Below are 16,384 nucleotides of genomic sequence, written 5' to 3'. Positions count from 1 at the left end.
TTGGCACAACTTTACTCAGTGGAAAAAAAAAAAAAAAGACTGTGGGGCATGTGCCTAGTTCAAAGATAGTAGTTATCTTCACTAACAAAATTTTTAGTCTGTCTATCCAGAGGTCTGATAGACCAATAGATTATTCCGATTATAATATTCCATTTATCTTTTGACATTATAATATCCCTTAAGACCTGACACTTTGATGTTCTACACTGGAAATCATGTTTTACCCAAAAGCAAATCAATGTTGGCCCATCCAGTTCCCTAGATCCCTGAAAGTTTCTCCTTGACGTGAGACTTCTGAAATCAGATTTAACTTTGTGCCTCTCCAGGCTAGTTATGGAGACTGTATGGAATGGTAACTATGAAAACACTTTGAAAAAATATGAAGCTCCTTGGGAATGCATAATATTATGATTTTTATTGGGAAATGTTTGTTGTTTTTTAGGGGACAGTATTTATTCAAAAATAAACCTCCTGATGGGAATGCTCCTCCCAACTCTTTTTATAGAGCACTTTATCCTAAAATTATACAAGACATTGAGGTAAGAATCTATGTGTATTTGGGTATTTGCCAAATCTTAGAGATTCATCAGCATTCTTAAGTAACAATGTTTTTACAATAAACTCATTAAGATTTATTGATGTGAGTTAAAAATCAATTTATAAGAGAATAGAGTAGATAAAATATAGTAAATTGCCAAGCAAAAATGTATAAGTGTCTAAAAGTTGTTTACTGATAGATAAATAGATATGAGAGAGAGGGGGAGACAGTGATATCTTCGTACAGTAACAGTGCGACTCCTAAAGTTGTACTTATAACCTGATATTCAGATGTCTTCTGAATTGAGCCTCTCTGGAAGTTCACTGATAGAAATGGTCACCACGTATGTAGGAAGAGCACTGCGCACATAACTTCATGTGGTTCATAGCTTGCCCTCTGTCAGTAAGCAGTCTCTTTCCACCAGGCTTATTATTTAATTGAATGAGTTATATGCAGGAGAATTCTAGAAAGTAAATCTCTACTTTACAAACGAAAAAATGTTTTATAATTTTAAATAGTGGCTTTTTAAAAACATATTTTTAGTTTGCCTTAAGTTCTGTGTGTCCAGTAGAGTGAACCACTGAGCATTTGTCATTGGTTGCCATGAAAGTCAGATAGTTCTGGTCCTTTCCTAATTACTGCCTCTTTATCGTTTCTTCTTCTCAGACAATAGAATCTAATTGGAGATGTGGAAGACATAGTTTACAGAGAATTCACTGCCGAAGTGAAACAAGCAAAGGTGTTTACTGTTTACAGTATGATGATCAGAAGATAGTAAGCGGCCTTCGAGACAACACGATCAAGGTGAGGTCTCTTCAGTTGTGGGAAGGAGCGAGGGTGACCACATTCATAAAGCAATCCAAAGTGTGAATTCTAAGTATTATTTCCAGGAAGTAAGTGAGCATTTTAGATTGTTTCTAGTCCCAAAGCCAAAATCATTTTCTTAAAGAACAGATACTTGCTTCCTCCGAGAAGAGCATACCAATGGATTATTAAATTCTCGTCTTGAAGTGTACTGAATGGGCTACTCTACTGGCCTTCACATAATTATAGGCTACCCCTGCTCCTTAATGAAAAGGATAAAGCCTGCATTAGTACTAAAGCCACATATATATAGGTGCTTAGCTATCCCTAGAGAAAAGAATGCATTCCACACTACTCTGGGCTTTGATTCTTTTGGGGAATCAAACACATAATAGAGCCAGCAAGTCTCTGCAACACCGCATTATCACAGTGATCAAAAGGATCTTGTTTGCCATCCTAGATCTGGGATAAAAGCACATTGGAATGCAAGCGAATTCTCACAGGCCACACGGGTTCTGTCCTATGTCTTCAGTATGACGAGAGGGTGATCATAACTGGATCATCGGATTCCACGGTCAGGTAGAAAATTTCAAACGATCTTTTGAACTCTGAAATACCAGATCCACTCTGTTCTTTATCATAGATAGTAATTCTGTATATATCTGCATGAACACAGTTCTGAAACTTCATAAATAAAGAAGAATAAACCGTCAGCTCCCCCCATCATTGTGTCAATCTAGAACTAGAAAACTTGAATTAGAATGATTAAGGTAAGCTTACATTTTTGTACATTTAAGAAACTACACGTTCTATTTTAATTTGGGGGAATCATCCATTGTAGAAACTTGGTAAATCTTTCATTCCTTCCAAAAACCAACTCACGAGGGAATGACATGAATGAAATGAAGCCTTCCTTTCAGTTGGCTATAACTGTAGTGCAGGCATGTGTTATCTCCTTTATAATGTGTACAGGTGAGCAATGCTTTCTCTTTGCCAGCCCCTTCCCTGCTCCTTCCCTGCTGTCCCTGCAGTTTTTAATTGCAAGCTTGACTCAGGGAGGGGCCTTCAATTTCCACAGGCATTAGTGATTTGATGACACAGCCGTTATGCTGCTGGAGTCCAGTGTAGCTTGAGTTCTGGGTACCAGCAGCACTGCTGGAAACCTCTGTTAGGAATTTCGCCTTAAGCTATAGGATTTAGCAAACATAATGCATCAAAAGTAACTTTAAAAAAAAATGGGGAAAAAGCAGTTAACGGCATTGTTAGATTCTCTGAAGTTAAATGTTTACCATTCTCAGTTATCCTCTGTGAATAGAAAAGGCCGTTCCTGTTTCTCGTCTTTTGACTTAAAGGCATAGCAAACTCAGTTCTTATAGTTATCGACATTTAACATTTATTGGTGCTTTGTGGAGTGCCTCAAGGAAGCTGAAACATTGTAGAGGCTAACATCATTTATAGGATAAGGGAAAAAGTGACTTTCTAAAAAGGGGGTTAAACTGGAAAAGGAAATAAAATGTGTTATAAAAACCAAAATAAATATACAAAAAGAGTAATCAAAATCATCACACAAAATTCTCAAGCTATCCAAGGGTCCCATGCTCTGATGTGAAGCCCATATTTATAGTTGGATGCCTAGTCTTGATCCCTACCCCCAGCAGAAGCACAGAAATGGAACCTTAGACTTAGGGTCTAGGTAATCTAAACCTTGACTTGTGTGGTGAAATCTAAGATTCAGGGTCATCAAGCTCAAATCCATAGTACTGCTATGACAATCTATTATAGAAGCTTCTCGGCCTATATCAGTTTCCTGAGAGCTATCCATAGGGCACTAACGCTGCTGTTATTAATCACATTCACAATTTTAAATGTATCTTACTAATGGTATCAGATTGAATGTCAAAAGTTTTATAATCATCTCGAAGTCTAGGTTTAATTAGTAGGTGATGGTGGCTGCTACCACATTCCTACCCCCACACTTGCCCAAATTTCAAGTAATTTGTCTTAAGCATTTCACATCGTCAGCATCTCATCCCCTTCTTTTCCCCACTCTCTCAATCTAGCCATCTACCTACCACTTCCCTGTGATCCATCAGTACTCTTTATCTCAGCTCAACTTCAAAGTTGCAAAAAAAGAGTAAGGTGTAATGCTAGCTATGAAAATGGGTCAGGAGGGGTGGGAAGTGCAGTGGTCAAATATTAGTAATAGATTGTACCATAAGTACCATCAAAATCTCAGAGAACCTTAATGTTGTTTGTTTCAGAGTGTGGGATGTAAATACAGGTGAAATGCTAAACACGTTGATTCACCATTGTGAAGCAGTTTTGCACTTGCGTTTCAATAACGGCATGATGGTGACTTGTTCCAAAGACCGTTCCATTGCTGTATGGGATATGGCCTCCCCAACTGACATCACCCTCCGGAGGGTGCTTGTCGGACACCGAGCAGCCGTCAATGTTGTAGACTTTGATGACAAGTACATTGTTTCTGCATCTGGAGATAGGACTATAAAGGTAATACAGCATTTTTCAGTAAGTTCCCAACTTAGAGTAAGGGAATTCGTGTGAAAATCTGATCAAGGGCTAATTCATATTTAAACATCACTGTAAGCTAATATTTAATTCAGATACTAGTCTATGTGTAAAAAGGTAATGAATGAGGCAAGTTGTGTCACAGTTTTGGTTAGGTATTTTATTACTATAAATAATGGTGTGTGTAAGAAGGCAGTTGTAAATATAGGTTCAAGAAAATTTGTCTGGAAGACCAGCCTAACACAGTAAGAGTAAATCAATTTGAGAAATCCTCATGTGAATAGCATCCAGCTACAAATTAGCCCTATATTACCGTGACTCAAACTTGTCATTGGTTTGGTTTGGTTCGGATTTGGTTCTGTTCGGGTCAGGTCAGGTCGGACTAGGCTGGGCCTGGCCAGGCTTGAGAAGTTGATATGCCCCTGTTGGTTCAGTCCTATTTTCTGATTTTCTGTTTCCCAAAGACTCCAGTTGCCATGGATTTTAGTAGTGAAAGCATCAAATCAACTGCCAAATGCTATTTTCTGTCTTTTTCTGTTTCAGGTATGGAACACAAGTACTTGTGAATTTGTAAGGACCTTAAATGGACACAAACGTGGTATCGCCTGTTTGCAGTACAGAGACAGGCTGGTCGTGAGTGGCTCATCTGACAACACTATCAGGTGAGCAGCAGGTGCCCTTGCCCAGAAGAGATCAATATTATCCTGCCATTCATTGTTTGTACACAGTTCAAACATATCTTTAACTGTGTTATGTTTATAATAAAATGTTTTTCCTTTCTGTAGCTTCTTACAGGTCAAAAGTTTGCCCCAAGCAGAAAGGCAGCACACCAAAACTTTTAGTGATTTGTTTCCTTCCTGTAATGGTTTTATCACCAGATAGACCTATTTTAAAGGTACAGCTTAAATGAGGAAGTGGTCAAGAGAAATAAGTAGATTGAGGTTGAAAGTCTTTCTCTTTAAATTTCACCTGTCTACAGTGGAAGAGTTCTAATAGATAGCTAAAGGCCATTTCTCTCTGCCACTGTTCTAAAAAAAAAGAAAAAAGATTTCTTTCTCCACTAGAAAATGTGCATTTTGTTTTCTTAGCATTACATAGTTGGCCAAGGAGTTACCAGCCTTTGAAATTATAAAGTATCCACAAATTAAAGTATTTTTAGTGTTTTCTCTTTACGAAGATGAATGACACAGATATGAATAGAATTTGGATGATTTTTCCATCCTCTCCCTTCCTTCATAGAAGTACTAAGAGGATGAAAGACCATTTAAAAAAACAGAACTGTTGTTATAGCTAAGGAAATTTTCATTGCTAGAAATCATTTGGATTGGTCTGAAAGCACACAATTTTTTTATGTTAGTATATAAAAATATTTGAGAACTTACTTTGCATTTTCATTATATGAGAAAAACTGTCCTGGACAGTGGGTGAAAGCAGAGTGTGTCCTCAGTGAAAGAAATGGACATGTTTTGTGAGGACACAATGTCACTGACACGTTTCATCTCATTCTTATTGGTGATTTCAGGAGGCATTACTTTTCTTGCATTGGTCATCTTCTTCACAGGAAACTGTGTACATTGAATTCATCTTTTTTATGCATTGGAGACCCTGGTTACAGAATTATATAAAGCATTGTACTTTGAAAAAATATAGTGCGTTTGAACTTAAATCACATTTTTCTTCCCAGCAGAAAGGAAATAAATTACATTGAAAGCAGTACATTTTTGCATGGGTATGGATTTATTTTATTTTTGTGGATTTTTAAAAGACATATGAAGTATTTCATAATATTCCAAGCTTATAAAAGAATACATGAAAATTTTCTTTTCCAGATTATGGGACATAGAATGTGGTGCATGTTTACGAGTATTAGAAGGCCATGAGGAATTGGTGCGCTGTATTCGATTTGATAACAAGAGGATAGTCAGTGGAGCCTATGATGGGTGAGTTTGCTAACGGGGGTAAAAAAAAAATCTACAGCTGAGTCCCTCCTGCCTTAGAATGTTAAATGTAGCCTTTCCTTGTCTCTAAAAGATTATAGGTTTCACAGAAAGGACCCAATGTAGCTCTTGTGTCTAATCTATGTATTCATCTTGTGTCTAATCTATGTATTCCAAAATATTCTTCCCAATCATTTAATTGCACATTTTTGTTCATGATTGTTATTTATATTTCAAGGTTTGTTGTTATATAGTTGTAAAAGAACTAACCAAACTTCGTATAATAGGATATGAATATAAAATAGTGACTTATTAATAAAACTGAGACATCGAAAGGCAATATCTATGTGACTTAGTGTGGTAGGGTCTTGAATATTGATCTCTTTGAATGATTCCTAAAAGTGCAGCACTCTTGTCTTCACTTCTTCTAGCATTTCAGTTACAATGAATTCAGTAATCTTTATTTTCTTCAGTCTAATTTCCAGTGATTATAGAATCCATTCATATTGTACCTGGATCCCCATGTCTAGCAATGCTAAGCACATAGTAAGTTCCTACAAAAGTGTACTCACTTATAAAGGCCTATTTATCATTTCTTCTTGTCAAGGTACCTGATTTGGGAGAGTAGAAAGCTACGGTTCAAATATTGGCAGCTTTTTAAATATCTAACAATGTTATCTTAGTGTATGAGCTGGCTATATTGATATATTAAGACAACTCAAGCAGCAGGAAGTGTAGCAAACCTGCTTCCTCTGCTTTGAGTCAGCCATTACTCTCATATCCTTAGGAAATTGTTCAGGGATATGATACCATGTTCCAGCTAGGTCCAAGGTTATATCTTCTCATTCCCATGATTTTCATCTTTACCCACCTTCCTTGGATTTTATCTGTTATTTACCTAGAGGAGACATAACCTGTAATTAATTTTTAGAGGGCTAAACTTTTCTTGTTTAAATGAAAATATGAGGATTTGTTTTGTAAACTACAGAGCTCTTAAATCTACCCCAGTCCTCTAGTATATGTTACCTAGGCCATTCTTAGAACTCACCAGAAAGAAGATGCCTCAGAGTTATAGGTTTCTAGGTCTGAGTGATCTCTTATATCATTAAGAGGTCTAATGTGTAAAATCTCCTCTTGGCTCCAAAGTATGGTGTAACTTTACTGTTCACTATCTTCATCAGTTTGGTTAAAGCTAACCCGTTTCTTATTTATAGGTTAAGCACATACATTTTCCCCTGTTAAGACCAATAACCTCCACCCAAGAATGAATACAAAAACTAAGTTTCCAAAACAAAAACTTTTTTATATATTCCTATGGGCTACATTTATCATATAAACTATATTCACCATACATATTTATTGCCATGCAGTTTTCGCTATTCTTCCTGTGTTCCTTTAATTTGCTTTTAACTAAGATATTTGTCTCCTTTTTGCTCTTTAGAAAAATTAAAGTATGGGATCTTGTAGCTGCTTTGGACCCCCGTGCTCCTGCAGGGACTCTCTGTCTGCGGACCCTTGTGGTAAGACTCTTGTTGTTTAGTGGGAGTTGGGGAGCAGGAAGGAGAAGAAATTAAACATTGATATGCTATGGAATACAGATCTGGGTTTGATTGTTAGAACCTCACAAAACCTACTACTAAGTGGAAAGGCAACCAGTACATGACAATAAAATACGTTTATATAGTGCCTTTCATCCAAAAGTACTTTAGAGACTATATATGAAGAGGAATGTGGCAGCTGTTTAACAGCTGCATAGCAACTCTACACATCAGTTTAGTACAGGAAGTGAATAAGAATTCTGTATCCACCAGAAACAGTAGGGGGTACTTAGGGAGAAGTAACATAATTACTCAAACTGGAACCTGTCCAGAATCTGAGGACCTGCACACCTGTGCCTGCAAAAAGTGCTGTGGGAGTGTGTATGAACCCCTGGTCTGCCCCTTAGTTCTGCATCCTATTCAAGGCATGCTGCCTCCAGCATTTTGAATCCCATCTTTTTTATTCCTGATATACTCCCTTGCCTGAACATCTTGACATTTAAGGAAAGAAGTGACTCAAAAGAAGGAATGTCACCTTCAAATGCACTAAATTCTTTATCATGGTTTTTCCAAAGGCCTGGATTAAAAAATTTCCTGAGGTTAAAAGCTGTTTTCATCAGAAAAAGATAATCAGGTGGGGCACCGGGGAGTACAGGATCTTTTGCACAACTCAGGGAAAGATGAGAACAAGCATTTGAAGCCCCAGTAGTCTGGATCCTGGCTCAACATTTAGGCAGTCTCTGCTCTGGAAAAGAGAGAAATACATTTGTCTTCCTTGTTGGAATTAAAGCTCATTCTTTCAGTACCAGACATGCTGTACCTTCATGTTTCTCATGTTTTTTAAAATATGTACTTTAATTCATTGACAATTAATCTAATTCTGGTTTTTAAAATATAATTTACATACAGCACAATTTGCCCATTTAGTGTATTTTTATAAACTTTGCAGATGTGTATTTTTATAAACTTTGCAGATGTGTAAATACCACAAAGTTATAGAAAATTTCCATCACCCTCCAAAATTATACCCCTTAGAATCACCCCTAGCAGCTGTTTATCTGATGTCTGTCCCTATAGTTTTGCTATCTTATGACTGTCTCATAAATTAAACTATACAATATGTAGCTTTTTTCATTTGGCTTTTTTACTTCATTTGAAATTTATCCATGCAGTTGCATATGTTAGTACCCTGTCTTTTTTATTGTTGAGTTGTATTCCATTGTGTGGATAACCCAGTTTGTTTTTTCATTCACCAGTTTAAGGATATTTGAAATGTTTCCAGTTTTTAGTGATACTGAAAACATTCCATACAGGTTTTTTAATGTACATTCATTTTCATTTCTCTTACGTAAATACCTAGAAGTTCAATTTCTGGGTCCAATGATAAGTATATGTTTAAATTTAAAAGAACTACTAAGCTGTTTTCCAAAGTGGAATTTTGGAAGCTTGCAAATACAAACCATTTTACATTTTTACTAGCAATATATGAGAGTCCCATTTTTCCACATCCTTGATAGCAGTTGGTATTGTTAGTTTTTTAAAAAATTATAGGCATTTGAATGTATAGTGATTATAGTTTTTTTGTGTGTGATTATAGTTTTAATTTGCATTTCTGTGATAATTAATGGTGTAGAACATCTTTTCATGTGCTTATCTTCTTTTGTGAAATGTCTGTTCAAATCTTGTCCTCATTTATTGAGTTGTCTTATTTTAAAAACGGATTTATTGAAATGTAATTGACATACAATAAAGTTGATATATTTAAAGTGTACAACTTAATAAATTTTGACATACGTTCATACCAAGATAATGAACATTTCTTCATAGCCTTATTTAATCTCTCCTTCCCTTTCCACCCACTTCCCCCTGCTTCAGTCCCCAGGCAACTACTGATCTGCTTTTTGTCAATATTGATTAGTTTGCATTTTCTAGGGTTTAATTAATGGAACCATAGAGTATGTACTTTTCTTTGCCTCTTTTCATTAAACATAATTATTTTGAGATTCACCCAGGTTGTTGGTATATATCAGTAGTTCACACATTTTTATAAATTGCTGAGTACTAATTGTGTGGTTATACCACAGTTTTATAAATTGCTGAGTACTAATTGTGTGGTTATACCACGGTTTACCAGTTGTTGAAAATTTGAATTGTTTCTAATTTTTGGCTATTACAAATAAAGTTTCTATAAACATTATACGCAAGTCTTCTTGTAAACGTATGCTTTCATTTCTCCAGGGTAAATCCTAGGGGCAGAATTGCTAGGTCATATGGCAAAGGTATGTTTAATATTTTTAGAAACTGCCAAACTGTTTTCCAAAGCAGTTGTACCATTTAACATTATAGTACAACAGTGCCTGAGAGTTCCAGTTACTCCACATCCTCACCAATACTTAGTACAGCTTTTTTCATTTGAGTCATTCTGATAAGTGCCTCATGGTTCCTCATTGTGATCTTAATTTGCATATCCCTAATGTTAATAATATTCAGTATCATTTTATGTGTTTTTTTGCCTTCTATATATCTACTCCGGTATAATGTCTGCTTGAATCTTTTACTTTCTTATCATTGAGTTTTGAGATTTCTTTACATATTCAGGATACCCATTTTGTTTTTGCTTTTTCATTCCCTTAAAAAAATCTTTTGAAAAGCAGAAACTCTTTAATTTCAATTAAGTCCAGTATATCAACTTTTTCTGTTATGGATTGTATTTGATATTATATCTAAAAAATTTTTTTGCCTAATCCAAAGTCACAGATTTTCCTCATGTTTTCTTTTAGAAGTTTCATAGTTTTAGATTTTACATTTTGGTCTATGATTCAATTTGAATTAATTTTTATGGATGGTACAAGGTATGGTTCAGAGTTCACATGGATATGAACTCTGTTGTTCCAGCACCATTTATTTAAGGTTATCCTTTTTCCTCTGAATTGCCTTTGCAGCTTTGTCAAAAACCAATTGTGTGTGGGTCTACTTATGGACCTATTCATTTCCATTGATCTTTTTGTCTGTTTTGATACCAATATCATGCTATCTTGGTTACTGCTGTTTTTAATAACTCGTAAAGTTAAGTCATGTAAGTCCTTCAACTTCGTTCTTTTTCAAAGTTTTTGGGTCCTTTGAATTTTCATGTGAATTTTATAATCTCTTTGCTGATTTCAGCTACCCACCCCTCACCCCCACCCCCCCAAAAAAATCTGCTGAGATATTCATTGGGATTGTGTTAAATCTAGATTAATTTGGATTGGAGAGAGTTGACTTCTTAACAATATTAAGTCTTCTTCTGGTACATGAACACAATATATCTCTCCATTTATTTAGGTCTTTTTAAAATTTCTCAGCAGTGTTTTATAACATTCAGTGTAAAGGTCATGTACATATTCTGTCATATTTATATCTAAGTATTTCATATTTTTAATGCTATTATAAATGGTATTTTAAAATTTAAATTTTTGAATCATTCATTGCAAGGATATACACTTTTACTTCCTTTCCACTCTATGTACCTTTCATTTCTTTCTTGTTTTATAGTACTAAGACCTTTAGTACAGGGTTCAAAAGAATTGGTAAGAGTGGCTGTCTTTATCTTGGGGAAAAGGCATTTGGTCTTTACCATTTTATATATACATACATAGAGAGTGATATGTTAGCTATAGGTTTTTCATAGATACCCGTTATCAAGACATTAGGAAGTTCCTAGATTGAGAGTTTTTATTAGAAATGGATGTTAGATTTTATTAAGTGCTTTTATTTACATCCATTGAGATGATCTTATATTTTTGCCTTTATTCTGTTAATTGGTGTATTACATTGATTTTTGAATGTTAAACCTAACTTTGCATCACTACAGATCCCATGGACATTAAAAAATAATAATAAAGGAATACTATGAACAAATCTGTGCCCCCAGACTTGATAACCTAGATGAAATGGATCAATTCCTTGAAAGATATAATCTTCCACAACTCACGTTGGAAGAAATAGATGATATAAATACCTGTTAATGAAATTGAAGCAATAATAACCTTCCAAAATAGAAAGCACCAGGCCCAAAATGGGTTCACTGGTGAATTCTACAAAATGTTTGAGAAAGACATTATAGCAGTTTTTTACAATCTTTTTCCAGAAGGTAAAAGCAGAGTGAATACTTCCTAACTCATTCTATGAGGCCAACATTACCCTAATACCAAAACCAGACAAAGATATTACAAGGAAAGGAAACTACAGACCAAGATGTCTCATGCACACAGAGGCTCATATATAAGCTCATTTGTATCTTGTAGAGAATATAAATGGTGCACCCGCTATGGAAAAGAGAATGGCAGTTCTTCAGAATATTTAAGATAGAATTACCACATAATCCAGTACTCCCATTTCTGGGTATGTAGTATATCCAAAAGAATCAAGAGTAGGATGTCAAAAAGATATTTGCATACTCTTGTTCATAGCACTGTTATTAACAGTAGCCAAGAGGTGGATACAACCCAAGTGTCCATTGACAGATAAATGGATAAACAAAATGTGTGTGTGTGTGTGTGTGTGTGTGTGTGTGTGTGTGTGTGTGTATTAGAATATTATTCAGCTTTGAAAAGAAAGGAAATATTGTTCATGCTACAACATGGATGAAACTTGAGGACATTATTGTAAGTGAAACAAGTCAGTCACAAAAAGACAAATACTGTATGATTCCACTTATATGAGGTATCTAAAGTGGTTAAATACATATAAACAGAAAGTAGAATGGTGATTGCCAGGGGTTGCAGGGAGAGGAAGTTTGGAAATTACTGTTTAATGGGTATAGAATTTCAGTTTTGCTATATGAAAAAGTTCTACAGATTGATTGCACAACACAGTGAATGTACTTAACACTACTGAACTATACACTTAAAATTGGATAAGATGATAAATTTCATGTTACATAGTTTTAACCATAACTCAAAATAAAATATTTTTTAAAAAGAAAACATTAATGTAATAGGCAAACACAATCGTATGACTAATATGAGTTTATTAGGTAGGATTTTTTGGTAATATTTTAAACTGTTTGCTTAGAATTAAGTGTGGTCTTGTCACTCTCCTTATGTTTAGTGATTTCACAATAAGAAATATGAAATTATTTAAAAGGTAATAATATGCCAATAAAATGAAGTAATTCAAATTAAACTAAATTTCAACAAAATACTATCGAATTGAATCCAACAGTGTATAAAAAGAATTATACACCACGACCAAGTGGGATTTATTCCAGTTAGCAAAGATGGTTTAACATTCAAAAATCAATTAATGTCCATCACATCAAAAGGCTAAAGAAGAAGAATCACATGATTATATCAGTAGATGCAGGAAAGACATTTGGTCAAGTCCAACATCCATTTATGATAAACTCTAAGCAAACTAGGAATAGAGGGGAACTGCCTCAATTTCATAAGGAAATATGCAAATTAAAACTCCGATAAAATACCACTACAAACCTACCAAAATAGCTAAAATTTAAAAGATTGACAGTATCAATTTGTTAAAGATATGAAGCAACTAGAAATCTGATACATAGCTTGTGGGGTATAAATTGCTATAACTTTTAAAAAATTGTTTTGCCATACCTACTAAAGCTAAACATACACCTACTCCATGGCCCCCATGGCCCAGCAATTCTAGGTGAAATAAGAGCATATATCCATCAAAGGACATGCACGTAAATGTTCATAGCAGCTTTATTTATAATACCCAAAACTACAGTCTATCCATATGTTTACTGCAAGAAAAATGATAAATTATAGTGTTTTCTTATAATGGAATATAAGATAATAATAATAATAATAATAATAATAACAACAACTACTATTACATGCAGTAACATAGACGAATCTTATACTGTTGAGTAAAAGAAACCGAGAAAAAAGAATACATGCTGTTATGAGTATATATGAAATTGAACAGGAAAAATGAATTGATAATAGCATTGGAATGAAGGTAATATTGATTAGTAAGGGGCATGAGAGTACTTTCTAGGATGCTGGAAATGATGGGGGGGAGTGGTTACTACAGTGATGTGCTAAATAGGTTTATAATTGCTTATGAGAGCCAAATGTTAAATTTTCATCAATTTTGCAAGCTGGTTGACCTCACATGGATAGCTTGAAATTGGCCAGGGTAGGAATTTTTATACCATGAAAATATGCAAATGCTGTTACAAACTAGGGAGAGTAAATTAATAAACATTTACCAGCACCCCACTTATTGCTCATCAAGCCTTGGCCTCTGATTGTGGAAGAATCTTGAAGAAATAGAGAGGATAAGGCCAGGGAGGTACTGAGGAATGGTCTTGTTCAGCCTAAGCCCAGGAGAATTAGCGATGAGACACTAGCATATTATTTGGCATGTAAACGCTCTAGTGAATATTACTTTGTGTATGAAATCAACTGCCCAATATTTGACTTTTCCATCTTTTCTTTAAAGCAAATAAAGTTTTTTCTCTGTATTCTTGGAACAATTAAATGGTAGAGAATATTATCAACATAGATTCCTTTTGACATGTTGCTGAATTTATGTCCTTTTGATTTTGAGTAGTTCAAAAGTTTTTGTTTCTTCTTTAGGAGCATTCTGGAAGAGTTTTCCGACTCCAGTTTGACGAATTCCAGATTGTCAGTAGTTCACATGATGACACAATCCTCATCTGGGACTTTCTAAACGATCCAGCTGCCCAAGCTGAACCGCCCCGTTCCCCTTCTCGAACATACACCTATATCTCCAGATAAATAATCACACACTGACCTCATATTTGCCCAGGTATGAAAAAAATAATTGTGTACAAAGCACCGTGGGTAGGAGATGGAGTATTGGTTGTAAGGTGTTGCTAATTCATGGAGCCTTCTCGTGCCCTTTATCTCTCCAAGTCCTGTAAAGCATGGGAAGCCAACAACATGAGACAGAGCTGGGACTGCATATTGGGTGACCCTTGTGCAGCAGAACTAGTAATTCTTACCCCTGTTATCTAATAGGATTGATAAGAAAGGAAGAGATTTGAATCAGTTTCAAAACTAAGAGGAATGACCCAAAAGCCTGTGGCTTTGTAGTTCCCTGATCAAATCACTACTCATAATAGAGACCTTTTAAACCAGGTAGATAATCTGATGTGTGAATGGGAACATCTCATGGTGAAATATGCTGACTTCTCACAGCTCTGCCTTGTCAGTATCATTTGATTATAAAGGTAGCTTTTTTATCTTGATCCCCATTCCCCAACCCCTCCAGAAATGAAAAGAACTGTCTTTTGACCTTGGTAGTAGTTCTAGAATTGGTGAAAACTCCACATATTCTCCCTCTCAAGTCTTCATCCTCCCTCTGAGGCAGGAAAAGATCCTGAAATTCATCTTTATGTATATTATGGTGTTTTCAAATCATACCTGGTATCCTAAACAGTTCAAATAAATTAAGTAGGTTATCGTTGGTTTGGGAAAATTGCACTACAGCTGGGGAGCATTGCCTCCATTGGAATTTCTCGTTTCCCATGCTTACCTCAGTTCTGTGGCATAAGAACACTTTTAGTACACTTTTTTGCGCATCTTTTTGCAATGGTTCTTCTGAATGGGGTGGTTTGTGCCTTGCTGGGCTCACTTCATTGGTCACTTCTCACAGAGGACACACTGCCTCCTCGTTCCTCAGCCTCCTCATCCAAGTCACACAGGCAAGCCTGGGTGAGAATTTTAGCTGTGCACCCTTGGGCAAGTAACTTCCCAGAGCCTTAGTTTCTTCATTAGTGAAATGAGGGTTGCAGTACCCACTACACAGAGCTGTTGTGAGGATTGCATTGAAATGTTAATTGTAAAATTCTTAGTGCTTAGCCCAGTGCCTAGCACATAACAAGCCCTTGGTAAAAAGTGGTCACCAGTATTAATATTATAATTGTCATGTTACCTATCCCATCCTTTTGCTAGAATTTCTCCACCTGAGATTTTTATGACATTTTGCCACTTTTAATATTCTTTCTGGTGTTCTTATTGCGTATGTCTCCTTCCCCTCTCACTGCTGAAATACAGACATCCCCTAAGAGTATGATTCAGGCTTTTCTTCATTATCTAAGCTCCCTTCTTTGTCTGCCTTATCTCTTGCCAAGATTTCAGCTATCGTCTCAATCTAGATAACTCTAAAATTTGTATTTCTATTCCTAACCTCAGCCGTAATCTCTAGGCCACATATCCAGCCACATCTGTCTTTGAAGGCCACTCAGGGCCAGAACCTCAGAGCTCTTCTAGCCTGCTATACCTTTATAGGGAGCAGGTGAAAGCTTGATGCTACACTCATCATAGTCACTCTTAATCTCAAGACATCGGAGTCACTCTGTGAGCACTGTGGTTCTAGCATGTCAGTGAGCCCTGTGAAGTCCCCAAACAGGCCATGTAGCCTTTGACCGAAACTCTTGCTTGGCATGGGCAGAGAGCAGGCATTAATAAGCACCTCTGAGCCATTCTCCCAGTTGACAGCTAAGTTAATATTTTTTTCCTCATAGAGCAAGTGAGAAGTACAGGGAAAGGGACTAATGACTATTTGCTCTGTTTTCACACAGGACTCATTAAAGTTGCGGTATTTAATGTATCTGCCAATACCAGGATGAGCAACAACAGTAACAATCAAAATACTACCCACTTTCCCCGGACTAGCCGAGGAGCAGGGCTTTGAGACTCCTGCTGGGACACAGTTGGTCTGCAGTCGACCCAGGAGGGTCTTCTCAGTACAGCTGACTGCTTCCGTGCTGCTATCAGAAGATGTCTTTTATCTTTCGTGAATGATTGGAACTTTTAAACCTCACCTCACTTCCCCTCCTCTTTCCCCTCTGCACCTGTTTTTTCCTCATTTGGTTCCAGACAAAGATGACTTATAAATATATTTAGTGTTTTGCCAGAATCTCTCTTGCTTTGCCGTTAAGCAGAAGAACTAGTTTCCCTATATAGCCTGCTGGGAGAGACCCACTGCTAGGGGACAGGGGGAAACCACCTCAAGCCAGACAGCAGCCAGTGTCTCCCTCTGAACTACAGGAATGC

The 16,384-nt window shown here is 36.1% G+C and overlaps 1 protein-coding gene across 8 annotated transcripts in view; it reads left to right on the top strand.

Moving 5' to 3' along the window:
• The window catches only part of BTRC (beta-transducin repeat containing E3 ubiquitin protein ligase), a 148,571-nt gene extending 132,324 nt beyond the window's left edge, over window positions 1–16,247 (top strand). For 5 of the 8 annotated variants that reach the window (XM_025042329.1, XM_025042328.1, XM_025042327.1 and 2 more), the window contains 10 exons: window positions 443–539; window positions 1,205–1,342; window positions 1,803–1,921; window positions 3,604–3,853; window positions 4,415–4,533; window positions 5,559–5,600; window positions 5,701–5,811; window positions 7,250–7,328; window positions 13,940–14,132; window positions 15,910–16,247. In XM_025042329.1, coding sequence (XP_024898097.1) covers window positions 443–539; window positions 1,205–1,342; window positions 1,803–1,921; window positions 3,604–3,853; window positions 4,415–4,533; window positions 5,559–5,600; window positions 5,701–5,811; window positions 7,250–7,328; window positions 13,940–14,101 — 1,117 coding nt within the window. In that variant the 3' untranslated portion in view covers window positions 14,102–14,132; window positions 15,910–16,247. The remainder of the gene's footprint in view (window positions 1–442; window positions 540–1,204; window positions 1,343–1,802; window positions 1,922–3,603; window positions 3,854–4,414; window positions 4,534–5,558; window positions 5,601–5,700; window positions 5,812–7,249; window positions 7,329–13,939; window positions 14,133–15,909) is intronic. The other 3 variants (XM_015600030.2, XM_015600029.2, XM_015600027.2) reach the window with 1 other exon arrangement.
• The last annotated feature ends 137 nt before the right edge of the window (window positions 16,248–16,384 follow it).

This window comes from Pteropus alecto, unplaced genomic scaffold (assembly GCF_000325575.1).
Source record: "Pteropus alecto unplaced genomic scaffold, ASM32557v1 scaffold88, whole genome shotgun sequence".
Classification (NCBI taxonomy): domain Eukaryota; kingdom Metazoa; phylum Chordata; class Mammalia; order Chiroptera; family Pteropodidae; genus Pteropus; species Pteropus alecto.
The sequence above is the reverse complement of the archived record's forward strand: the minus strand, read 5'-3'. Positions and strand labels throughout refer to the sequence as shown.